This window comes from Aulonocara sp. 'chitande type north' Nkhata Bay, linkage group LG18 (genome assembly GCF_057382095.1).
Source record: "Aulonocara sp. 'chitande type north' Nkhata Bay isolate Kocher_YH1m ecotype deep benthic linkage group LG18, A_spYH_male_GT1.1, whole genome shotgun sequence".
Lineage (NCBI taxonomy): Eukaryota > Metazoa > Chordata > Actinopteri > Cichliformes > Cichlidae > Aulonocara > Aulonocara sp. 'chitande type north' Nkhata Bay.
Genome location: NC_141361.1, coordinates 8,269,910 through 8,296,148, shown reverse-complemented (window position 1 = coordinate 8,296,148; position 26,239 = coordinate 8,269,910). Strand labels below are relative to the sequence as shown.

Below are 26,239 nucleotides of genomic sequence, written 5' to 3'. Positions count from 1 at the left end.
ACATTAAACAGAATGAAAACGGGCAGATTAGAAAGCTCCCTGATAGCAACATGATTGTGATGGATAAGAACCCAAACATCCAAACGTCTGTGTCTCAGCTGTGTTTTGAACTAAAATAAGTGCTTCTTTTTATATTTCTCCTGCCATTACTGATGTTACTATCATGGCTGGATATACTCCAACACCTATAAGACAAAGGTTGTTAGGTATGAACACGTCTGTGCCCTCTATGTTCAGGCCAACATTAAAGTGAAAAAAGAGGAATATGCCTCCTTCTTTGTGACTGTTAGATCCAAAGCATTCATCGTGTTGCCACATAGTAGGGCTGGGCCATATCGTACCTTTCACGGTAATACTGGTATAATGTCGGGCAACGATAAGAAAATGAAATATCGCGATAGAATATGGGCAAAACGCGCATGCGCAGTGCCTTTGTTTTCATAAAAAGCAGAAAAACCATGGCGGTGATGGAGAATGACAAAAGATAATAGCTGAACGAAACGGATGAACCAGAACTGGTTTGTAAAAATGCTGCAACTTCAGTGGTGTGGAACTGGTTTAGCTTTCGTCCCTCAGATTCAGATACACAACAAAGCACTATTTTTGGTAGAGCATGCTAGCGGGCCGTCGCTATTACCGTGTTGTTTGGAAAATACGACACACTTAAAATCAATCCTTTGATTTTTCTGAAAATCGACAGTGCCCCTTATAATCCCGTGTGCGTTATGTATGAATTCTGGTTGTGTTTACTGACCTGGAAATGATTTTATGTACACGGCGCTCGAAAATCTGTCAAATGTTTTTAGTACGACTTTGCTAAGCTACGAAGCCGCACCGCTTGATGGATTGTCGGTGCATTACGGCTACCGTAGGCAGGAGCCTCGCGGAGTGATACGTACTGTGCTTCAACATAATATTACCGTATTGTGTGTGTATAACCTCTTTTTAAGTTTTGTGGATATTCTACATGGTTATGCTGAGGATATGTCGGCCAATTTCCACCGGAAATGCCTTTTGGTTGAACTGTCAGCAAGGAATTTGCATTTGCACTGTTACATTTTTATATAACTTTAATGCACACAAAAAACAGCTGCTTGTTTAAGTGAAAACACATTGATGTTTTGGGTTTTTTTGCATTAATAAAGTTGTGGAGTTGTAAAGTATTTTGTCTAGTGTCAATTATATCGTCAGTTATATCGTTATCGCAAATTTTCAAATATATATTGTGATAAATATTTTTGGTCATATCGCCCTGCTCTGCAACATAGTCTCAAGTACCAGCTAGATGATGAAAAATGATTCGGGATTTAACAGATCCTCAAGTATGAAGAGTTACCAGACACCAAAACACTGCAAAGTTAATACATTAGGACGAGGAGGGGGAAGTTGTCACAGTGGAAATGATTTTATTTTCTCTTGATGAGCATGAAAGGGGATAGGAGAAATTCTGCATTCAGGGTAAAAGTTAATTTAGTTGCATTATACACTTGACAGCACCTTGCCAGATGATACCGAGCCTCCACTGAACACTCCACCGAAATAAATGAAGAGGCTGCATTATTCATGCAGAGTTGGTCTAAACAAAGCTTTCTTTCAGCACATAGAAGGCTTGGAAAGTTTCACTCCTATTGCAGTGAAGTCAAGTTGAGTTTTAAAAATGATTTATATAAACCAAAATGACAAATGTGCCTCATTAAGCAAAACCGGACGGATCTCTGATTCAAATGAAGAAGGAGAGAAAAGTTTACAACTACAAATCTGCCTCACATCATCAGAGGTCAAGAGACGGCTCGCAGCAGAATCTTAGCAACATGTTGGAGGTTTAAAGTCTCGCCTCACGGGCATCATGATGCTGACAGACTCATCGATGTGTGTGAAAAACCTGCGACCTTGAGGTTACAGTACAATCTGTTCAACAACCAGGCCAGGCTGCTTTTTCGAACGCTTCTATTTTCATTACAGTGTTTAAGTATTGGAAAATATTCTGGGATAATGACTGGATAAGCTTGCCTGGAATGTGAACTCTTAATAATACTTGCACAGCATGGTCTAGTCATTGCAAGGCTAAGTTAAATCCATTATCCACAACAAGCTAGAGCTAATATCCGGGCCCAAACAGTCATGATATTTGCATTTGACAAATGCTCCCACAGTTGTATCTGCCGTTTAACAACAACAACAGCTCTTGGGGATGTAAATTCTTGCACAGTGTGAAAGTATAAAGCTATTCAGACTCCTTTATGGAAACCTCCTACAGGGCTGCCAGTGTGCGTTTTGATGTTGCTGAGCTTATAAGAACCAAATGTCCTCCCAGGGACAGCAAACGATAACGTGCATTCATGTTTTTATCACTTCTTTAAATTGCGAAAATGTAGATAAAAACTTTTGTGCTCTGAAGTAAATGATGGCTCTGCTTCAAGTGCATTACCTGCATACAGCACACATATATACTCTCCAAACTGCGTCACTATATCTCCCGAATCACCTGTCCGGCACTCTATATCCAGTTCTCCAATGAGTAAGAGCCTGATATCCAATTCATGAGGCCCTCCTACTGAGAGTTGTTTGTAGCACTTCAAGGACTGAGGTTTATGTAATGTTAGGGGATGAGTAATGAGGCACCATGATTTTCCTCTGCTCCACTGTAATGAATAACGGCATCCTTCTGTGGGAGTTTGCGCTCGCTTTGGAAGCAGTGATTATTTTAAATCAACAGAGAGCGGCGGGGGTTTCTCATCCACAAAGCGAAAAGATGTTAGTTTGATTCATGATGAACAAAAGTGAGGAAAAAGTAAAAGGAAGAAAAAAGAACTGACGAGCTGGTGAAATGTTAGTCATTTCTTTAAGAGATCAGTGGCTTTTTGTTTTTGCCAATTAGTGCAGTTCCTCTAACGGTCACTCGAGTTAGACTATGAGTAAGACTCGCATCATAAAACGCTAACTTTACAGCAGAAAACACTCATGATTACAGCCTGTAATCACCACCTTCATCACAACTTTACCCTGGTGGATTTTCAAAAGCTTAAAATTTACTAATTTTCTAGCACATTCTAGCTCTGAAACAAGGCTGCGGGGCTCTATCCATCTTTTAAAGAGAGGCTATGTTAAAAATTTCAGCTCAGGTTTGGAGAAGAGCACGAATGGTCTATAAAAACAGGAAAGAACTGAACATTTTTCTTAATTAAAATTTCATAAAACATTTAATAAATGATAAATCTTTCTTTTTGTGTTTGGGGAAAAATGCAGAATATTTGCAAGAGATTACTGAGCATGGAGAAAAATTATGGAGATGGTAAAGTGAGCTGGAAATTTCTGTATATACAGTCTGTTTGGCTTACTATATTAGAAAATAGGGAAAAAAGCAATCCAGTGAGTATTAGCAGATGCATACGCTGCATATGTATATGTTAGATAAGGGGGAAAAAATGATTACATTAAACTTCATTAATCCCCGAGGGGACAGGGAAAGTTAATTAAGAAGAAAATGTATGAATGGAATATGTAAAAACACGGACTTCAGCACTAACGGTATGCGGCGGAGTAGCTGTGGAACATAAATCTATAGATCAGGAGTTGAAGCTGGGAGTGAGGTCCCACATCAGTATGTATGAGTTTGTGTACCTGATGTTCTGCAGCCGTAGATCTCGAAGCGCATACAGATGCCTTGCTCCCAGGACATAGGGCGGATACGAATGTAGCGAGCCAGAGTGGGTTTGGGAAGATGGCTGTGAACTTCATCTGTGGGGTTGTCGTTCCCCAGAAAGATCTAAAAGTACAGGCACAGGAGAGCATCTGTTACTTTACTCATATTTACCCACTTCAGTCGGGCCGCCGCAGTGACTGATGGGTTTAAAACTGTGTGGACTGTTTCCAGACTGGCTTCCATACATGACTTTGGAACTCAGGTAACGTTAAAGAAATGCACAAATGTTATGTATGCATGCATCACAGTTACTCCTAAATTAGGTGATTTTGCCGGGAGAAAGATTAAAGCGTGAGGGCGCAGGGGATGGTCTTTAAATAGAAGGAGAAAACCTGGGCAAAACAGCAGCGCTGGCAGGAATGTTTACTGCTATTCATCACAGTCGCTGCTAATCAGTACAGCTATGCACTGTAACACTGTAAGTGTTTGCTACTCCCACCAAAAGTGCAAATAAAGCTTCTGCTCTGGCTGCTAGCATCTCCACGATCGACAATAGAAATGAGTGTTCTTCCCAATAATACAGCTGCTACTACAGTAACACCACAGCTGCCTTATTGAAAATTATTTATTCGTAACACATGACTACAGCAAACTGTATTGATACTACTGGTACAACTGCCTGAGCTGCGGCCTTGTGGTTATGCAGACCTTTAAGAACTGAGCTTTCAGTGTGTTTTTGCATGACTTTGGATGATACTGTACTATCACAGTAATTAGAATTTGGGAAAAACAACAAATAACACCTGAAACAATAAACCACGAATGTTCAGCGTGATGCAGATTTAGCGTAGAGTAGACGAGACTTTCTTTTGAAGCTTCGTGTTACACAGTGTTTGTCAGTATGTTGCCTAAATTCAGTCCCTAGAAGTTTATTTCTGCACCAACAACTTCCAGTGCCAGAATAAATGAATTCTAAACGTGTTAAAAGAAGTGGGATGCAAAGCAGACCTTCAGTGCACACTTTAGTTTAGGCATGCAGCCAGCTGCTGTAGCCTTGGAAAACATTGATTCAGCCATTTACCTCATTGATTAGAATGCAGGGTCCTTCATTACTTGTCAGCATTAGGTAGATGATCATTGTAAGAGAATAAGTGACTCATCATTACCTTCTGCTTTGAGCCGTCCTTCACGGCGACCCAGTCCTCTCCGTTGGAGCTCAGGTCCACTTTGTATGTGCGAACGTAGTAGTGCTTCTTGGTTTCTTTTGAGATGGCACCCTGCGTCCCGATGGCTTTGACGAATCGTAGGAACCCCAAGTCCACCTGTAGAGACAACAAAGTCCAACGACTGAATTCTACAACTGTAACCAAGTGGAAATTACAACATTCCAACATGCCGAAACCCCAGACTGTCTTTATGTATAATCTGTGGCTGATAATGAGAAATATGAGACCATTAAGAGTTGGGTTTGAAGAAGATTTGCCTAAAAATTGTAAACTGTTACTTATGTGATGGATAAACAGTAATAAAAAGCAATCAGTAAAGGTGAAAAAAACATGTGAATACAGTACATAAACAGTGGAAATGTAAATGCATTAAGGTTGTTGAAATGGGTAAAAATCAAAATTAGCTAAAAATGAAATCGTTTTAGAAGTATTGTACAAACTGTTAGAAGAGTAAAAGTAAAAAGTGTGTGGGTGAAAGCCGTGGGGGACATCAGAGACAAAAATATTTTAGGAGCGGCGATTAAAAGAGTGGATTTGTGACAGAAAATCCAACAGCAGATGCTTTTCCACTGAACAACAATTACTGTCAAAGAGCACTTAAGCAAGGAAATGAAAGCCTGTAGATTCAAAAGTTCTGAGTTTTGAGGCCCGATTTAACCCCAGTGCACTCAAGCATAAGATTGTGTTTCTTTGGGAACAACTTAAAGTGTCAAAATGTGCCTGTAGTGAAATAAAGCAACTTGTTTTTGCAGAATTCTGCAGGTTAGTTCTTGTATCTTGTAGAAAATATACAATAAGGACATAATATGAAAGCAGCACTGACTGGATAGGCTACAGTGTCTTGCTCTGTTTTACTTGAGGCATATGGGAAACAAGGACTCAGACCTCATTAATAACACTGTGATTCATCATTAACTAGACGGTGAAAAATCAGAGGAGGATGCTGGAGAGATATGCCACCCCATTTGTAAACCTAATGAGAAAGAGTTTACAGAAACATTAAGCTGCCACTTGTTTCTATGAGTAAAATGCTGGCAAGTGTTATAAGTAATGAATACTCACTTAAAGACAGTGAGAGGAGGCATCGATGGCTGAAATCATCTCTCGTTTTAGCTATTAATCCCAGAAGTGACTTCAGACTTTGACGTTTCTTTCATTTATTGTTTGATTGAATTTGACTGTTAGACGCATGTCAGAGCTTTCTCATTAACAACAATGTAAAATTTCCCCACGAAGTAATTTAGCATGATACACGATTTACGTCTAAAACTGTCCGCACGCCTGACAGTGTGTGTTTGTAGGAGCTCATGACTACTTTTATGGTCGTCAGTCTGCATTACTACTAACTAGTGTGTGACATGCGGGGTTGGTTTTAAGAGATTGTGTTAAACCAACAACTGAAAGCAAAGAATAAATATGTAACTCGACCACGGGCGGGCTGAGGGGCATGTCAGCTCGAAGGGAATTAACAGTAAACCGCTGTATTACTCAAACCTACTACAATAGGTGCTGAAGATGTTGTTTGGACTAAATAGCAAAATAAAGACCAGTCAGGAAATATAAGGAGTTAGCTAAAACACTTTCTTTTTGGGAGCTGTCTTGTTGTTAACAGTAAAGTTCTTGAGCCACCTTGATCTAAATTCCCCTTTTCTGACACTTGAATTCTTAAAAACTGAGACCTTGGCCGACAACAAGGCGATTTGCAGTAGCAGTTTAAAAAAAGCATGATGTGTCTGGGGCTTTCTCAGATTGACTCTGAGGCTAGACTGACTAAGCTTACTGTCATGTGTCTGAGTTAAATTATCCAGTATAGCAAACAACGACAAACTTCCCAGAAATCCTAAAAACAGAAAAGAATGTGAAATGAAAATGATTCAATTATGCTTGAAAATCCCCCAAATGGGGGTAACTCAATTTTTCCTTTTAACTAGTACAGAGTCTGTTCTGAGAGATTGTAACTATGACGTACAGATGTCCTTAACGTGCACGCAGTCATTAAGTTTATAGTTTTGACAAGAGGACTCATGAAGAAACGCTCACTGAATGCATGCGTGTGATTGGTCTGTTCAAATGTGGCTGCACAGAGTGTGCAGACCTGGGGTTGTAGCTTTCTCAGGGAATAGCTAAATTGAGAGATAAGGCGCTTGGCGATAAATGTAGGGTAGGATGTAGGGCTGCTCAATTAATCGAATTTTAATCACGATTACGATCTGGGCTTTCAACGATCATTAAAAATGACTGAGCCGATTAGTAGCCCCTCCCTCATTTATCCGCGACACCTTAAAGGCCGTCTGTGAAAATATTGTCGGGCATAAACCAGTCCGTGGCGCAAAAACGGTGGAGACCGCTGATTAAGAGGGCCCGAGGGAAGCTCGGAAAGCTAAGCAGAAGTTATTTGGAGAGTGACTGCCGTTGGTTGAAAAGAGAGTTAAAAAAAAAAAAAAAACTTCAGTGGTGTTGCACACTATTTTACATTATTTTTTTAAAGTTATTGTTAACCCTTTAAATCCGGTCAGAGCAGCACGCTCCGTGTTGTGTAACTATTTTTAAATCCCTGTAGAACCTGAACCGTGTAAGCTAGCGCAATAATTTGTTTTGCATATGAAACCGGAGGAGTTGTACTTACATCTGATGCCATCAGCTTGTCCTCGGTCACGGTTTCGTTCCACATATAGCTTTGCAAAAATTGCATAAAAAGCGCTTGCAGGAACAAAAACATAATATTCCAGAAACACGCTTTGCCGTTCCTATCAGCTGTTCGTAACACTTCCCACAGTGAAATGATGCACATGCTGTTTTCTTTGCAAATTTGCATCATAGGATTGTTTTTTTTGTTTTTCCTGCAGTATATAAAAATTGGTGTATCTCCAAAATAAAACTATGAAGACACTCAAAATAAATTTCCTGTGGTGGGAAACTATTTTTTTGCAACTTTATTGTATTTAAAGTTTTGAGGGATAAACCTCTTAAATTTCTCCAAGTAGAAATATATGTAAACAAAACAAAAGCGATTTTCAATTTTTTTTGTAGTTTATTGCACTTTTTTGCAATTTATGTAATTACTATGGACTTAATGCATACATATTATTAAAATATGGGCTATAACAGTTGTATTGATGTATAGCAACTTGAAATGCTCCCACAAATGGCACTACAACATGTAAAAAAAATAATAATATAAGCTCTGGTGGACTTGGTTCTATGGTAGGTCTTAAAGGGTTAAATAAATATCGTCAAATAATCGTGATCTCAATTTCAGTGAAAATAATCGTGATTATCATTTTTGCCATAATCGAGCAGCCCTAGTAGGATGTAGATTTAAATTAAATGTGGTTTAAAGGTTACACATTTTTTTGCAGCTGGAGAATAGAAAGAATCACTTAAAGCTTTGACATATAAAAAATAAAAGTGGCTACGTCAGATTCACGACACCTGCTGTAGGGGCAACACTGGCCACACAGAACAAAGTAAAACATAAAAACAGCTCATCCAGACAACTTCAGATTCAGCACCGTGCTCGCAACGATACAGAGCAACATGTCCAACGAGTTCGAAGAGGATCAGATAAGCATTTGTCGACCTAAACAGACAGTAGGACAGCTATATGCAGATTTCTCAAATTATTAGCAAGAATCTCAGAAGCGATCATCTTTTTTCAACCACACATTTTACTCGATCAAAACGGATCTCCTGGCAATACGTTTCCCCCAAGTTTCTTTCACGAAATTATGATCTAAGGGCTAAAAAAACAGATAAAAATAATTTTTCAGATGGCGGAAGTTTTTTTTTAAAATCTCAATGCAGCACAGCAGCGTCCAGAAACACGGCTGTTCAAAGTGCTGAAAAAGGAAACGATAAAAAAGGAGATTAAGAAGTGATAGTTATCATCAAAGAGAGCAGCAGTGATAACAGAAAGCCTCACAGTGGTCTATAAATGTCCACACTAACGCTTATCTTAAATTAAGATTTCTTATTTCACCAACACACAGATTCGTGTTCGTCACATCGAGTTTCTCCAAAGTTTGGAAACGATTTAAATGTGTAATAAAGACTTTCTATGGGGCTTCCATTTAATTCCTCTTAAACTCAGTCGCTTGTTTGTTGAGTTTCTAAATTATCAGTTGCATACCAAAATACACTCTAAGCTATATGTGGGATGGCTATAATATATGGTGTGTAATTATATTACCATAGAGACACTGCAGCTGTGATATTGTACATGGGAAGACCCCAGAAGTCAGGATTTGACTTCTCCCACTGTTTCCTTTTAAGGAGAAGAGCAGAGAATAGCTTCCCGCAGGTCTTTGTGGGATGTGTAACTGACAGGAAGACCCCTGGGAAACGATACTTTGCGGGATTACTTGACGGCGCTCCCAGCTCTGTTCTCATCTAAATTCCCACGAGACGTCTCACCCACATACACTATGCATACTGTATGTGACCGAGAAGATTTACACAGCAGGTTTTTGTTGTGAAATCACAAACAAGCTACCAGATCTGCTCTGACTTAAGAAGTGAAGCAAGTCGGGGAAGGTTAAGTCAGAGGGCACCCTTAATTAAATGGAAAAACTGATACCAATTTAAAATTATTAGGAAATGCATAATCCTAAAAGAAGATTTGTTTTAATAAAGTTTAAAAAAATTGCTAGTGCTGAAAGGATTTTGAAAATATTAATTTCTGCTAAACTATCAATAGTAGGTGTCACAGTCATTTCTGTGTTTCTGGAGCTGTGATTTTGTACTTAATGGACACTCCTATACGGAGAAATCTATCTGAGATTTTGCCACAGCAGCCTGCAGTTAATGGTATGGTTTCTTGGCCAGGCATCCCGTAGAAAGGAGATTTCAATCTCAAGAAACTTTCTGATTAAATAAAGGCTTAAATTAAGAAAGGCTGGTCTTGTAATAAAAACAGAAGTCAGTACACTGGGAGGTGAGGAGGTAAGTCGTGAATACTGCGTGTAGGATAAAGACCTGATTCAGAAATAGGAAAAACGGATTCATTTTAGAGTAACTTTAATGTTAATTCTAGTGTAACATAATAGATATCAATACGTTTTGTAAAAACCTGACTTGAGAAATCGACATATTCTCATTCCCAACTAATCATATTATGGAAACGTTGCCATTTTTCATCATAGTTTTACACAAAAAGTGCCCCTTTAGTGTCAATTTCCACTGTGAGGGAGGAAGTACCAGAACCTACAGTAGTTTGCAGTAGTTGGTTTTTGGAGTGGTGGACGGGACAATCCCACAGCCTCCAACCAGAAGACAAAAGTCCGAATCCTGTCTGGGATTTTACTTTTGTTTTGACTTTCGTAAGCCCATGAAAGTACATGGTTTGAATTAAAGTACACCCTTTCACAACTTTAATCACATGTTAAAAGGTAAACTTCTATCTACACTACAAGTGACTTCATGTCCTGCAGTGAAAACACTGCCAGACCACTTTTGGCTGCGGTCTCATTGAGTCTGTATCTCCGAGGGACTCGTAATGAACTCCATCTGGTGACCATGCATGTTCAAAAATGATGCTACAGCATGTTAAAATATGATGTCTGTGGGTCCTGACCAAACATCTTGGGTATAACAACGGGTTGGAGGGACTGCTATTTCCCTGTAGTGCTAAAGTTTCTTCTGTGGCGAAAACAATATTTGACACAAGAGCTTTTAAAGAAAAGGGAGACCGTTTACTTAAGATTAAACAAAGTGTTTCAGGAAAACCATTTACAGCCATCCTTTGGCCAGCCATTGCTGTCATTACATGTTTTCTGCAGCGGTCGGCCATAACTCCATTCTCCAGACTTCCTCCATCAAGCGACCGAGGGTAATTGCTCTTCCATCTTCTAATTATTCAACACTTGGCAGTGCCTACCATTTATGCCACAGAAAATGGTCACACTTAGAGCTTTTTAATGAAGGGAACAAAATGCAGGAAGGGGACATAACTCGAGCTGAAGTGTGGCTAAATGAGATTGAACAGAAACTCTGTTACTTCCTGCCAAAACAGGATACTGCTTTTAGAGTGATAGAGAAAGACTGAGCCTCAATTACTCCATTGTCATCTGAAGTTTTTAGTTTTTACTTAGGAAAGTGGAGGCCTGTGGTGATGCAGCTGATTGCAGTTTGTTTTTATGGATAAAAAAGATAATTAGATGGTTGGAACATGTGGAAAACTACACAACGACCTAAATATTAATTTTATTTTCATATATTTAGCATAAGGTTTTGTCCATACAGCTGATATTTTATTAGGCTGATTATTTGTCAAATCAAACAACAATGAGTAACACGTTTATTAGCTACATGCTTGTTTAGCATGTAACTAAACAAGCTACATGCTAGCTTGTTTAGCTACAGCATGTAGCTTCTTTAGCTACATGCTAGCTTGTTTAGCATGTAGCACATCCTTACCTGTTTTGAGCTTAATGCTACATGGATAATATTGGAAATCAAGGGCTGCCTGGAACAGTCGGAGAAGACGGTCCAGTATATGAATACAGAATGACTTAAAAAGCAGTGCAAAACTGATGCTGTATTTACGGTAAGGAGTTGCAAAGAATTTTATTATGGCCTTTTATATTCACATTATATTCAAATGTTGAAATAAAGCTGCATCTGTTGACGTCCAATTCCACTTCTTAAGTTATTTTGTTAGTTTCTAATTTTAAATATATTTCTGGAACTACAGGGTTTCCTTCTAAAATAATAAAATAACAGCGAATTCTCATTAACTGCTCATTGATTTTCATGCTGCGAGGAAGTGAATTTGAAGTGATGTCCAAACAGCTAAAATTCTACTATTAAATTCTACTAATGCTGCAAATAATGCTTTGCAAAGCTGTGGCATGTGGCTTGCTTTTACAGTGTTAAAATCATTAAATGGCAAAATCATTAATGGCCCTAATTGTTGCTGGAGGGGGGAAAAAAGTCACTTTTAAATGTTTTTTGTTTGAATGCAATTATGCATCTGCTGAGTGCCATTTAGAACCACGGGATCCTTAAAATCATATTACAGCATGACTACTTGGCATTGCTTAAAAAGAAATATATTTTGTTCTCACTGTCCAACTACGTCTTTTTTCTATCTTTTCTTCTTCTTTTTTTTTTTTTTAGCAGCCTTGGGTTTCCAGTCAAAATGAGCTAATGAACAGACTAATTAGATCTACATGGTTTGGGGGCATTATTTTCTTTGATGAATGATTGACATAACTGATGAGAACATCACCTTTTTTCGACCTCTCCTCTCTCACTAATTGAGAAATTATATTTATAATCAGTGCAAAGGCTCTTCAGTTCGTTCATCACAACTTTTGGACACATTTCTATGTTAACAAGTCTGACGTGCACTGATTATTTGTCTCAGTTAATGATATTTCCCAGGTTTGGAAGTTCACTGTGGCATTCCTCCAGAGGTCTGCTCTGGATAGGCCGACCCGTTAACATTCTGTGGATGATCTTTTGTCTTTCCGCTTCCCTAATGCCCCGGTTTCAGTAACACACCTCACTTGCGATATGTCTAAATGAGTTCTACAGATGCTCTTCCTGGTGGCGTCAAAGAGATCCTGAAGACAAACAGCAGGGGTTCTATAAATACCTGAAGCCAGGAGGGGAAGGAAACCTTTCCTGGGTTTACATCACTGCCCTCAATAACAGGTCAATTGCAAAGATGCACCTACTAACCATGTTTCCCATATGGCAAGGAAATTCAACACGACTCAAGAATTTCCATTTACCATTAATAACTTTTTGTTTTATTTATGAATGATTCTTATTTCAGACTTCAATATAACTGCCTTGGAATTTTTCTATTAATAATAGAGTAAGTAGTAATTATAAGAATTAGGAATGTATCGAATACATGTTCGAGTACATGTTCTTAATATGCTCAACATATTGTTTGTAGCTTTTAATTATTTAATGCTCTGCACATATATAGTGCCTTTTAATCTCAAGTATCCAACAAATTACTTTGGTGCCATTGTGCTGTGGCTCCGCTCTACTAGTGGAGCCCAATTTAAACACGTGTAAACAATAAAATATTTATAACAACCATAATAAATAGTAAATTTAGAGCTAATTAAACTTACCCAAGTAGTGATTTTTTGTAAATATTTTCCAGAAATTAAAATAAATACAGTCAGTTATTAAAATGTTTGCTTTCCAACTATTTTAACGTTAATCGCTTAAACCAAAACTAGTTATTTATCTGTAAGAGGTAGATATCTATCTGCATTTTCCTCATTTAAAATTTAATTTAAAAACATGTGAATCAGATCATAATGTCCCCCATATGCACATATGCAGAATCTTATCAGCCCATTAAATGGCAGTTATCAAATGTTATCAAATCTATAAATCTTGCCAGTAGATGGGCTCCTCCACCCAGTGCTATCACTTCATTTGTTGATGGTGGTTGGAGACATATTGGTGTGCTTCCACTTTGAAAGAGTGCCAAAGGCCTACATGATGAGATTGGAGGACTTCCATGAGTTGTGAGTACAGACTCATAGTTTATAATTTTTTTTTTTATTAAAAGTTGTTTTTAAAGCTCATTTGACTGCAAAGTTCCTGCTTGGTTAATTTTACTGCAGCACAAGTAAAACTTCAGTATTTCTTCTTGAGCAAATGTGGTTGTAGGAGTTGGGCCTCATTTAATTGCAAATATCCAGCATGTTGATGAAATGGGTCACTACGCGGCACTGCAAAATATGATTACATATTTATCATACAGCTAGATAATGAGCTCATGGTGTGTCGCCATCCACACCGCCACCGGGTAACATCACCCCGATCACATTATGAATAGGAACCTGAAAATAGTATCAATAAAATATAAATGCCTTTAAATGAATAATAGAGGTGTTTGCAGTGGTGGAGGCAGGCATGCAAGAATTAACTAAGTCATAATTCCTTTTTTTCAAATAAGATGAATTGAAAGCCGTAAGGCAAACCATGCTGTGCAGACTTGGCCACGCACCACACTTAATCAAATAAAATGGGAAAATTCTCCTCACAAAATCAAATACCTCACAGAGTCAGAGGGGCGAGCAACAGCATTGGTTTGGAGGCTATAAATCACCGTGGCAGGGGGATGGTCTGCCATTTCTTCATGTTTCTTTATGTGAGCAACGGATGAACACACGTGCAGAAAGCTGCTTGCACACACCAAACTGGACCTGGTAGCTTTCAGAGTTCTCAGAGCTTTCTGACACAAGGAGTATCGTCACCTCCTGCAGTACCTACAATCAAACTGCTCTGAGATGGAAACACAGGAGAAGCAATGTTGCTGAAAAGGCATATTCAAGCCAGGTGTTTTGTTATCGAGAAAAAAAACCCTGCAGATTTTACAGATTAATTGATGGGAAAAAGAAATATGCCAGTGTCTCTGCACTGCAGCTGCACAGATGGGTGTTTGTGTCAATAACAGTGAGCGACATGAATTTTTCTAGGCTCAGATTGTCAGCAGTACCTCCTGAAGCCACCATGCTGCCTAAAAAGCCTACATTACTAAGAAAGCTAAGCGCCATTTTCACAGTGTGTCAGTTAATAATTATTTGATTAATTGCACTCGTGTATAACATCACCTGAACTGACGCTTCAGGCTTGTTCTGCATTAATTGTGCAAACTTCCCGTATCAAAGCGACCTTTATGCATTTTCATTGTCAGTCCATGCAGAAATAGCTTTGCATGAGTCACAGTTTAGTATTGGTAAACATTTGGTTTGAACATCTGGTGGGAGGGTCTTCTGTACTCTCAGTGAGCTGTGTAATTACCATATTAGGGAAATCAACTCTCTGTGACATTTTTCTCAATAACATTCTTAAGTTATCTATGTGACTTATATATCATGTTTACGTCAGATCACTTTTGCAAATATTTGATGTCTTGATAAATCGCGCAGCAATTTGAAGTTTACACAGCTACATTTTTGCCTGAAAACATCTTAAAAGTTTATTTTGTGACCCAGAAAGAATAATATTAAAACTAAATAGCTGCCGCCATTGTTGGAAACTGGAATTGGCTGGGCCGCGCTATGAATTCTGGGACAGGTTGGGCCACGAAGGATACACCCAACCTATCCTTCAAATCTGGGGAAAAGGAGGACACATTTCTCAGCTGCATTTGGAGGAGTCTTTGAATTTGGACAGCCTTGCATCGCTGTCACGTAATCGGCCTACAAATGCTGGACACAGCTACAATGCCGGAGACTGCTTCTTCTTCTTTGGTGTTTAACAGCAGCTAGCATCCTTGTTAGATGCATTGCTGCAATCTTCTGCTTCAGTCCTTTATTACACTCTTAAATCCTACTACTTAATCCTGCGTCTTTCAGGATCTTACAAAGCTTCAAATGACGCGTTGACTATTAAATTAGTCGTCGACAATTTTGATATTTGACGTAATCGTGACTAGTCGACTAATCGTGGCAGCCCTAGACATCATACGGAGCCAAGAGTTGAATAAGATGTCTAAAACAGAGTTTTTAAACCTTAATACAACTTCACCAATGTTGCAGCATAAATGTGACAGAAGCATACCATGTTCTCTTTAAAGAGAAATGATTCATTAAACAACTGCCAATTTCTTCTCTGAGATATTAAAATTAGCATCTAACTGCACAGAGGAGTGTGCAATAAAACAAAGGAAATAAATTAAGCAATACACCACACATACATATTACTTATAAACAAATTGCACTGCCATTGTCTGTCCACTGTGTGTATAATAAGTAATCTGCACCGTGCAGATGGCAGCCTTGTAATACTTTGCCCAGAGGCTCAGAAACAAACCAGTTCTCCTCTGCAGGAATATTATCCTCCATCTATAATGTTAGTAGATCTGCCACAGTGCATATGTGGTTAAAGTGACAACTGTTGCCAACCTAGTCTTCTTTGGTGATTTAAAACTTTAGTGAAGGGAACTCATTGTATTTAGTTAAGAGTCAAAAACAAGTTAAATCTGGTAATTTTTTCCTCAATGGAAAAAAGAGATAATTTCTTAGTAAATCTTCTAAGTTTCTATGTTCATTTTCAAGTAACACAATATAAATGAGATTTTCCAGCAAGACTGACCAACAAGATGATGCCAAGTGCCCACTTAATGATAATAAACCTTAAAGGTCAGCTAACAGTGGAGCGTTTCCGAGTCGAGTGTGAAGCGGCACAAATGAGAATCAGCACCTCCAAGTCTGAGACCATGATCCTCATGCAGGAAAGGGTGGCGTGCCCACTCTGGGTCAGGGATGAGTTACGCCACCAAGTGGAGGTGTTTAAATATACGGGTGTTGTTCAGGGAGCGGGAGATTGACAGACAGATTGGTGCTGCGGCTGCAGTGATGCAGGCACTGTACCGGTCCTTCGTGGTGTAAAAAGCGATCAGATACTGGTAGATCTTCATCCCTACCCTCACCTATAGTTGCAAGTTTTGGGTAGTGACCGAAAGAACGAGATCGTGGATACAAGCAGCGGAAATGAGCATCGAAAGGAGCCAGATGAGGTGGTTCGGGCATCTGGCAAGGATGCGTCCTAGGTGAGGGAGGAACCCCCGGGGCAGACCCAGGACACGCTGGAGAAATTATCTCTCTCGGCTGGCCTGGGAAAGCCAATGCATTTATAGTTGCTCCTGCAACCCGGCCCCAGATTAGCAGAAGAAAATGGATGGATGGATGGAAACCTTACAAAAACTAAGAAACATATAAAAGGGGCTTTAACTCATTAACAGTGCATTTCCAAGAATCTTTCTACTTTGTCACTAAATGAAACATCCTTCAAAGTAATTGGTACCATCAGGAAAAATAAATATTTAACATCTCTTAAGGCAAACCTTTAAATACTACATATTTTATGTAGTATTTAAAGTGACGCTCAATTAAATTTAGCCTCTTCTTAATTTACCCATTGACCTCTATTAAAACACTGTCCTTCATATCCTAACATCTCAGAGGGCTCAGCAATGAGCCACTACCTAAAACAAGTCCCAAGACAGACAATAGAGGGCCACTAATACTAATCCACCGCTGAGGCCGTCTTCCTGTCTGCTTCCTGTTGTAAGCCTCACAGGAGGGAAGTGAGGGTCTGCTCTTATTGCGAGGGGCATTGTGAGTCTTCCTCTATAAGTTCCTGTCCCGGACAATGGGACAGTGCTGGACTCTGGCCGCACCTCAGCACTGGGACTGTTTATGTGAAGTAGATTTTGTTTTTATTGGTTCAACCCTTATTAGGAAATTCACAGGCTGGTTTTGTTTTGCAATTGCTAAAGGTCCCTTGAGTTTTACTAATTTGAGCATCTGTTGGGTATGATACTTTAATGGGTTCTAATATGAATGTAAATAAATTAGATTTTAGTTCCTGTAATCATAGTTAAAAACCTAAATTTGATTTACCACATTTTTCTTTAGAAAATAAGGGAAAAACAGCTTTTGTCCTGAGGACTCACACATTTGTGGCTCATCTCACCTTGTTTTTGTATTTTTCCGTACAAAAATAGTACCTACATTTATATTGATATGTTTAAAAAAAAGTAGGCTTTGACTTGGCTGTCTCTTAGTGAAGGCAACACAAAAGAACTAATGGTAGCTACAGGTAAAGTAATAAGCTAGCTGCAGCTATTTTTAACCCTTAATACTGTCTCTCTGAAAAAATATCAGGTGGTGAATCAAAATTTAGATTATTTTATATGCAGAACAAAACAAGTAAGAAATAATAATATATATTTTTTCATGATATGGGGGGAAAAAACAACTAAAAGGCTTAGTATAGTAGCTACAGGGTAGCTGCTAGCTTAATTTTCACAACAAGTTAGCATAGTTTTGTGGTATTTTCATAAAATACCTACTATACCGTGGTAAATAACTGCCATTAACCATCCTACAGCATTAGTTGTATATAAATCTTTAATCTGGGGTGGCTGTGGCTCAGGAGGTAAAGCAGAAAGCTTGGTGGTTTGATCCCCGTCTGCTCCAGTCTGCATGCTAAATATCCTTGGGCAAGAAGCTAACCCCAAGTTGCTGAGTTTTAGTTAGAAAGCACTTAGATAGGAAAAGCATAGAAAAGTGTTTGTATAAATGGGTGATTGAGGCAAGTTGTTTAAAAGCATTTTAAGCTCTCAGAGTAGATAAGCGCTTTATAAGAACCAGTCCATTTACCAATCTACATATCATCTTTAAGAATACAACCACACACTAAGCATTAATAGTTTCTCCTCACCAGTTTATATTAATTTTATGTCAAATGTTCCACAAGCGTGAACAAATTGATCAACTATTGAACCAAACAAATTTACCCAACAGTTCCATCTTCTTTAAAGGGTCAAAAAAACCAAACTTCAACACAAGAATGTTTTGCTCCTTCATTCAGGGATTGCTGGATGCTAGTTTATCAGATTTCACTATGAATAAGAGATGTCAGCTGTGCTGGAGAGGCACGCTCCAATGAATAATGCAGACTGGTTTATTTTTTCACTGTCGAGTGTCCCCATAAAATACACAGAAGTGGTACATATGAGTGAACAATATTCAGACCAGATGTGAGCATGGTCTCAGTGGTACAGTGAAGTTCAAACTGAGGAACACTCTCTTTCCACAGAGATACAAGGATGCTTTCAGTCTGAGATCACACTCTGAAAATTAAGCCAATGTGACATAATTTCAATCCCTCTAACCTATTCTGAGCCTTCAAATGTGGAATTATAGCAGTAATTATCGCTACATTATCTAAAGATATAGACGTGAGTAACTCTAACCCATAACGATAATGAATGATGAATGACAGTTAAAAATAAGGACAAATTTACTCACCTGTATCCACTCCCGCATGTTGTCATCTGAGGGTGTCCAGCCATTTTCCTGGTAGTTAAGGCGGGAACGTTCAGGGGACCAGTTGGAGTTATACTGGGAGGAAGCGGTGATCTGGTCAGAGGAAATTTCTCCAGACTCCATGCCCAGTGGCTCCATACAAGCAAAATCTGACGAGACGAAAAAGACAGAAATCCTTCAGATAAAAAGCTCCACAGCACAGGTATACATCAAAACACCCCCAACGAGAAAATAATCATCAAGTTACTGTTGTGAATCAAGAGACGCATTAATTCTTTTGCCTATAAATTATCATCAGGTTAGATGGGAAAATGTTTGTTTGTCAAAATCATACCAACGGCTTCTATAATATGAGTTTAAAAAGTCTATTACACACATCATTAGCTGGATGAACTGAATTTTTGGTATTTTGCTCTTGCATGCAGTCATTACTAATGGATGAATTTATCATTAAACTCCAGAACCGGGCTCTGAAAGTTAGAGTTATAAATCTGAGTTGGAAAAAAAACAACTACTCAAGTTTGAGTTTGTGTCAGGCAGGAAAACAAGTGAGCCTGAGTGTGATTAGAGTGTCGCCCAGACAATGTGAAGTAGTCTGTCCCAGCTTCCTGCTGCCTGCAGAGAAGTCAGTAAGAGGTCATTACAAAGAGCTGCTGCACTGGTTTGATATGTCTATGCAGCATCCACACATTCACAGGCTATACTCCATGTGCAGACATATGGAGCCAGCAAAATATATAAAAATCTATCTGACTGAACAATCTATGTGTTTTTGCTTTAGTCCAGGCCACGGAGGGTTACTGTGAATCTGTGGAAGCTTCAGCATGTCAAAAAAAGCTATAAAAATGTAACAAAATAGTGGAAAATGGCACAGAAGCAGATGATATTGCTAACTGGTCCAAAGTAACTCAAAATCTAACTATAAATCACTTTACAGATTAAATAAATCCTTGCATTTTAAAACCTGGATTCAGGTGGCATTACTATTTTCGATAAACACATTTTAATCTACATCTGCAACTAAATTTTGATTTTCTGCTGTGTACTTTACCATCGCTGTGAATCTAATTTTTTCATGGGCCATGTATAGCAATGTTCATTAAAAGTTCTTATTGTAAACGAATGTGTTTGTAGTAGTGCTGTCAGCAATAATCTCGTTAAAATAATGTTAAAGCCGTAACTGCATTAATGCCGCAAATCTCCGTTAGCGAGTTGGCGCGGATCGCCCCGTGCGTGAGGCTGCATGGTGTCAACGCATTAGTACAGTTAGCTCGTTAACGTGTTAGCGCCTGCCAGCCGCACGCACGGGGCGATCCGCGCCAACTCGCTAACGGAGATTTGCGGCGTTAATGCAGTTATGGCGTTATCGTCATTTTAACGAGATTAACTCTGACAGCACTAGTGTTTAGTTTAGTTTACAGTACAACAAGATAGTGCAGTGAGTCAAAGTGACCTTTATTTAGATGGCGACAAAAACAAATAAAAAAAAAAACTGAAAAAATAGAGGCAGGGCAAAAAATAAAATTATTAACGATAAAAAAGCGGATAACGGCACTTCTGTTTCTACTGTGTGTCTGTTGCTGCCTCTAGTGGTGAAAGTTTTAGTTGCAATTTGCAGAGATTCTTACAAAATGCATCTTTAACAATGAAAACAAAACCCCTTTATAACCATATAGTGAGGTCGTTGGGAAGATTTGGGCGTTTTCCGATGAATAAATTCGTACTTACTAACACAAAATTTAAATTCACCTCATACCAACAGATTTTTTGTTAATTAATAAATGCGGTAGTTTTGTTGTGATTCACTGCTTTCCCTGCTATTTGTGCACGATGATATACGACGCTTGTCTAGGAACCACTTTTTTGTACTCTGCCTTTAGAGACATATTGTGGGATGCTTATAGTCAAGTGTAGCATACTCATTATACATTCAGAAGCACTCAAAGGAAACTAAATAGTCCATTATAGTGAGCAGTGAGTGATTGCAGACATGGGAAATGTTCTCTTCAAGTATATTTGCTATTCTCAGCTTCTAAAATAATTTGCTGCTTTTCTTTGTGACCTATGATTGTTAAAGTAAAATAATTCTGGCTTTCTGATGTTTGTTAGAGAAAATATTATACATGTTTTGTTAAGTAAATTGACAATAATTCCAATAATAAAATGTTTGTTGAGGTGCTATTATGCATATGTGCTCAGCTACAAACGGATATAAATGCATACAAACCCAAGCAGGCAGCTATTGCAGCTATTGTTGTGTTTGGTTCAGCTTTAACACTCTGTGACTTTCAGTTTTAATCTTTATCAGAAGGATGATCCACTCCTCGGTGGGTTTAGAGAGCTCTGCAATCCGCTGGTCTTACGAAATGGACCAAAAACAGCAGCTTGGACAATGTCAAGCTGCTGTCTTTTAAAGTCTTTTAACATCTGCAGGAAGCTCCTGAGGATGTTTTACCAGTCGGTGGTGGCTGGAGTACTTTTCTATGCTGTGGTGTGCTGGGGGAGCAGCACAGCAAAGAAGGACTCATCCAGGCTGGAGAAACTGATCAGGAGGGCTAGCTCTGTGGTCGGCATGAAGCTGGACACTCTGGTGACAGTGGCAGAGAAAAGGACATTAAAGAAACTGATGGACATTATGGACAATGCCAGACATCCTCTGCACACGGCCATAAACAACCAGAAGAGTCTGTTCAGTGACAGGTTGCTTCTCCCAAAGACAAGAACTAACAGACTTAAAAACTCCTTTGTCCCACACGCCATCAGACTGTTTAACTCCTCTCTGGAGGGGAGAGGGAGGGGAGACAGGGGGACAAAGGAGGGGGGAACAACTAAGCTGTAGTGCCTCTTCACCTCACTGTGCAATACCTTTTGTGCAATACTTTTGTAAATAGTCAACGGTGCAATAGACTCAATACTTGAAATGTGCAATTCACTTGTATTTTTATTTTTATTCCTATTTATTCTATTTATCCCCTTCGTATATTTTATTTATATTGTCTCTGTATTTATATATATATATATGTGGGATTAATAAAGTTCTATCTAATCTAATCTAATCTAATCTAAGCTGCACATCTGTATCTGTTAGGCATGAGTGTCCACTCTGTAACAGCAGGAGAGTGTGGGGAAGGAAGAGGGAGGGTGGCCGTAAAGAAATGTGTGTTTGTGTGTGTGACTGTGTGTGTGGGAGGGCTGTCTGGAGACACAAGGTCTGCCAGACTGACACAAACACACTACATCATTCCAAGTCCCACAAATAAACCAGGGAGAAAGTTTGCTTGCGACATCTCCTAAAGCCTGCAGAAAGCTGGATATTGTGCTCATCATCTTTTATTTATTTATTTTTAAATTGACAATTTTCAGGCCCAAATCCTCCAATTCAGCTTTCCCCAGAAGAATCCTCTTGCCAGAAAATGCTCTGAAACTACAACTAGACCATAAGAAAGCACGCTCATACAGCTGAAACACAAGCTTATCCTCAACAGCTCTCCAGTTCTCTCGATTTTTCTGCTTTCCATCTCAGCTCAGCTCCCGTCTCATCAAACTTATTTTTATTCATGAGACAGCCCCTGCGTCCCCACCGCAGCAGGTATACGAGGGACAAACATCCAGCCTGTCCCTGTACCCCACTATCTAAAAAGAAAGGATGCAAACTGAAGCCCCCGCCAATGCTTCAGCTGATCAAAAGCTCTGCTGGAGGCCACTGCTGATGGCAGGGACAGAGTGAGAGAAACCCATAAATTCACTGCAGGACGTCAGCATTTGCTTCCTCTAAGACTGTAAGCATTTTGCTTGGAGAAAACTTCTCTGTGGATTGTTTTACGAAACTGAAGCGCAGCACTGGTGTGAAAATCTGCATAAAAACAACATAAAACATTTAAAGCTGTAGCTTCTAATCTGACAGTTGTTTCAAATGTGTGCATTTTAACTGACTGTTTATTCACATTTCAGATATTTCATTATCTCTCTGACATTATTTACATGCCTGCTGCTTCTCCGACACTTCATTATCCAGACTAGTCTGATTTCCTGATCTTCATTAACGCTGACATATTTTTATTTACAAAGTCAGACTGGCTAAACTCCTTTGGCATTACAGCCTTTTAAAAAGACACCATAAATTTAACTGATAGTTTAATTAAAAAAATCATAATAATCCTAATTGTCTGCTTGTTTTAAGAGTCCACAGAGTCAACTAACAGTAGCTGTAGTGGTGATTATTCCACAGCCTTCGCTCCTCTGGATGTCTCCTTTTTAATAATAGGTAGCCAGGACTTTATTTTGCACCTTGTTCATGAATAACCTCCAGTGCACACTAAAGCTGGATGTTTTTGTCTCCAGTGAGACTGTAAAGTTCTAAAGAATTGCTAATTCTGTCATGTTACTTGCTTTCCCTGATTCGCTTTACTTTTATCCCACGCCTGCTCATGTTACATTTGATTTAATACTCTTAACCTCGTAACAGTGCGCTGTCTTGGGTAGATCTCCATTGAAAAAGAGATTTTGATCTCCAGTTGCTTCCTGGTTAAACAGAGGTGAAATAGAATTAATTTTAAAAAATCAACAACTGTTTCTCAGCTGGTGTTCTCGCCTGTATCACAAGGTTTATTTAGTACAAATCTTTCTTAGTGTCAGAGCAGTTGAGCTACCCTAAAATGTGTCCACGCACCCTTTGGCAACTGCTGAATTACCCCCTGCTGCAGGAGTAGCTAACCCTGGTTGTATAAAACTGCAGAAAAGACAGTGTGATTTGGTTTGGTGAGAAGCTTTGATTCAATCTGCTGAGCCTAGCCGATGGTCTGCAGGCAAAGTAATTTCCCATGTGTATGTGTATATTTGTACGTGAGCCTTTTTCTAAACCCAGGGCTGTTGTCAGACATCCTAAAAAAGAAAATTCGGCTAGTAAAGCGACTTATCGTTACTGTTTAAATACCAATTGACATATCTGATACATGCACATCAGTGCATTATCGCACTGTCTCGAATGCTCACCATCAACATAAGATACAAGCTGAAAACACCCACATCTTCCGCCCACAGCAAAAACAAACAGGAGGAGTGAAAAAAAAAAAAATGGTGATAACAACTTTGACCCTCTGGTGAAATTCGAGATTTACATGTTTGGTTACAGAAATATTTCCCTTAGAGTGAGTGTGATCTGTTCATCATGATATCACCTTTGGAGTTAAAGGGGTTTAAAACAAGACTATCCTCAAAATTTGGAACAATAAACCGAGAGACTTTGTGCTTTTTCTCTTAAAAATTCAAATATTTAACATTTACGTGTAGACACGGACATTGCTCTGACTTATTAACAAAAAGCTTTTCTCTGTATCGATAATTTCATTTTCTCAAAAGTTCCAAAATATCTAATAACTGGCTTGTGATTTTGGCCAAAAACTATTTGTGTCTGACCATTTCCAAGTCTGTTTATATTTCCTGTCTTGACATAACCAGTTATTTAGATTTTATATTAAAAAAAAATAACACCGGCCTCTGTGTGCAGCTGCCGGTAATCTTACCCTAAAAAACACTTAAAGATCGATTTGGAAGAGCAAACTGAGTATTTTACATTGGTTTCTCCTAAAGCGCCACTGAGGGACCTTAAGGAAACTCACCTTTGAACACACACACACATTCCTACAGAGGGGTGACCGGGGTCAGGGTTACCAGAGTGCAGTTAGCATACAGGCCAGCATAACTTAAACCCCTAAAGGCATTCCAGCAAGGTCATACAGTCAACCGATGCAGACAAACGGCTTCTGTCCCGAACACGTGGACATGAACAAACACGAAAAAGACAATTACCAAGCATGAGGAACTTTTGCCTCATGATAGTATCCTCATGGGGGAAATTGATCAAGTGAATTGGAGATAAAAGCTAAAAGAAATTAATTTAAAAGCAACCATGTAATAAGATTACACTCACGTGTCTGATGGTAACGGTTGAGTCATTTAAGCACAGCTGTTGCAAATAACTCATAGAACTATCGGTTTTATCTCTCAGAAAACACCTCTCTGGTAAGTTATCACTTACAAAAACAATATGCAAGATTGGTTGTATTTATTCTAAAGACTCAAATTTGTCCTTTTAGCCACTCAGAAAACAGCTATCGACAATTCTGCAGCATTCTCCAACCACACCCTACAAAGTCGTGCGTAAATCCCAGGCGTTGTAGGATGATTAAAAGGAAAGAAAATATATCTAAGCTACACAGCATGTAATATATAATCTTACCCACATCTATGCACCACTCTTGTTAAATACTGCCGAGTTTCAGGAGGCTATCATGTATTAAAATAAACGGGTCTTAGATGGGAACACTATTTGAATGAGCTGTCAGGAGAATAAATTGCTTTATCATAAAATAAGCCCAAAGGTTGGGAAGGAGTATTTTTGGTCCATTTGTTAGACTTCAACCACAACAAATGGACTTTAAGCTGTAAAATGCAACAGCTGACTATAGCAAATATGGATCATCAACCATTAACTTAATTATTCAACTGCATTAATAGTTATTTTATAATGCAGTGTCTTTTGGGGCTTTTATTGACTGGAACACAGAGGCCAGAGGTCAGACAGCGGATAGAGTCCGGCTTCTGTAGAGCTGGAGGAACGACTGCCTCGTGCTCAAGGACAACTAGGTTGAGTTGAAACTACAGACTGGCTCATATTTACTCTGTTTTCATTCTCTATGAGACCAGAAATATCAAAGAAGTGAACCAGATGACAGCTTTGCCCTCCGCATCGCGCACTCCTTTCACTAATCCAGCTGCTCACCCTCGTCTTCGTGTCCTGAGGGGAGGGTCCTCTCGCGGATGGTGTAGTTGGCAGAGAATCCCTCTCTGGCGATGGCGTTGTCAGTGGTGATGGTCATGGACAGGATGCCCGTGTAGGAGATCACTCGGCCCGGGGACGTCTGGCCACAGTATCTGCCAATGTGAGGGCCCACTGGGAGGAGAAGGGGGAAGAGTATGGGCAACAGGGAGGGAGAAAGAAAAGGAGATGTCAGCTTCATCACTCATCACCCGACCAGAGAGTGTTTTTTCTGTCCTATACTTCCCTTGTTATCATGGGAAATATTACGCGACATCAATTAAATCTACTTGTTAAATCTTGCATGGAACCCAAGATTGAAAAGTTCTGATTTAGATTTAGAAAAACTCGAGTCTGCTCTGAACAAACAAAGTTTGGAGCTAATCTCCTGTCAGCAACAATCTCCCACCTCTCAGGAGTGATGTGACACCTTAGGGGCAGAAATAAAGGTGAGATGGCAGGCAGCAGAAACACTCATTCCCACCACATATTGTTTTGACACTCCCAACCTTACACTCCAAGCAAAGTGTGTATACAGGATCATATCAGGCGCAGCAATGAATAACCTTTGTATCAAGTGAGTGCAAGGTATTTCATTCTGATATCACACCTTGATTAAGTTTTAAACTCCTATCGCATGACATCAAATTATAACAATCCATGCAAAAACTTTCTTTTAGCTGTAGTCTTGTGGGAGGAGCAAAATATGGCAGATATATTAAAAATATATATTTTGAAG

The 26,239-nt window shown here is 39.1% G+C and overlaps 1 protein-coding gene across 1 annotated transcript in view; it reads right to left on the bottom strand.

Annotated features, from left to right (window-relative positions):
• The window catches only part of LOC147307929 (neuropilin-1a-like), a 94,765-nt gene that overhangs the window by 24,889 nt on the left and 43,637 nt on the right, over window positions 1-26,239 (bottom strand). The window contains exons 5-8 of the mRNA XM_086270744.1: window positions 25,465-25,635; window positions 18,666-18,832; window positions 4,810-4,965; window positions 3,622-3,766 (exon numbers count right to left, since the gene is read on the bottom strand). Coding sequence (XP_086126870.1) covers window positions 3,622-3,766; window positions 4,810-4,965; window positions 18,666-18,832; window positions 25,465-25,635 — 639 coding nt within the window. The remainder of the gene's footprint in view (window positions 1-3,621; window positions 3,767-4,809; window positions 4,966-18,665; window positions 18,833-25,464; window positions 25,636-26,239) is intronic.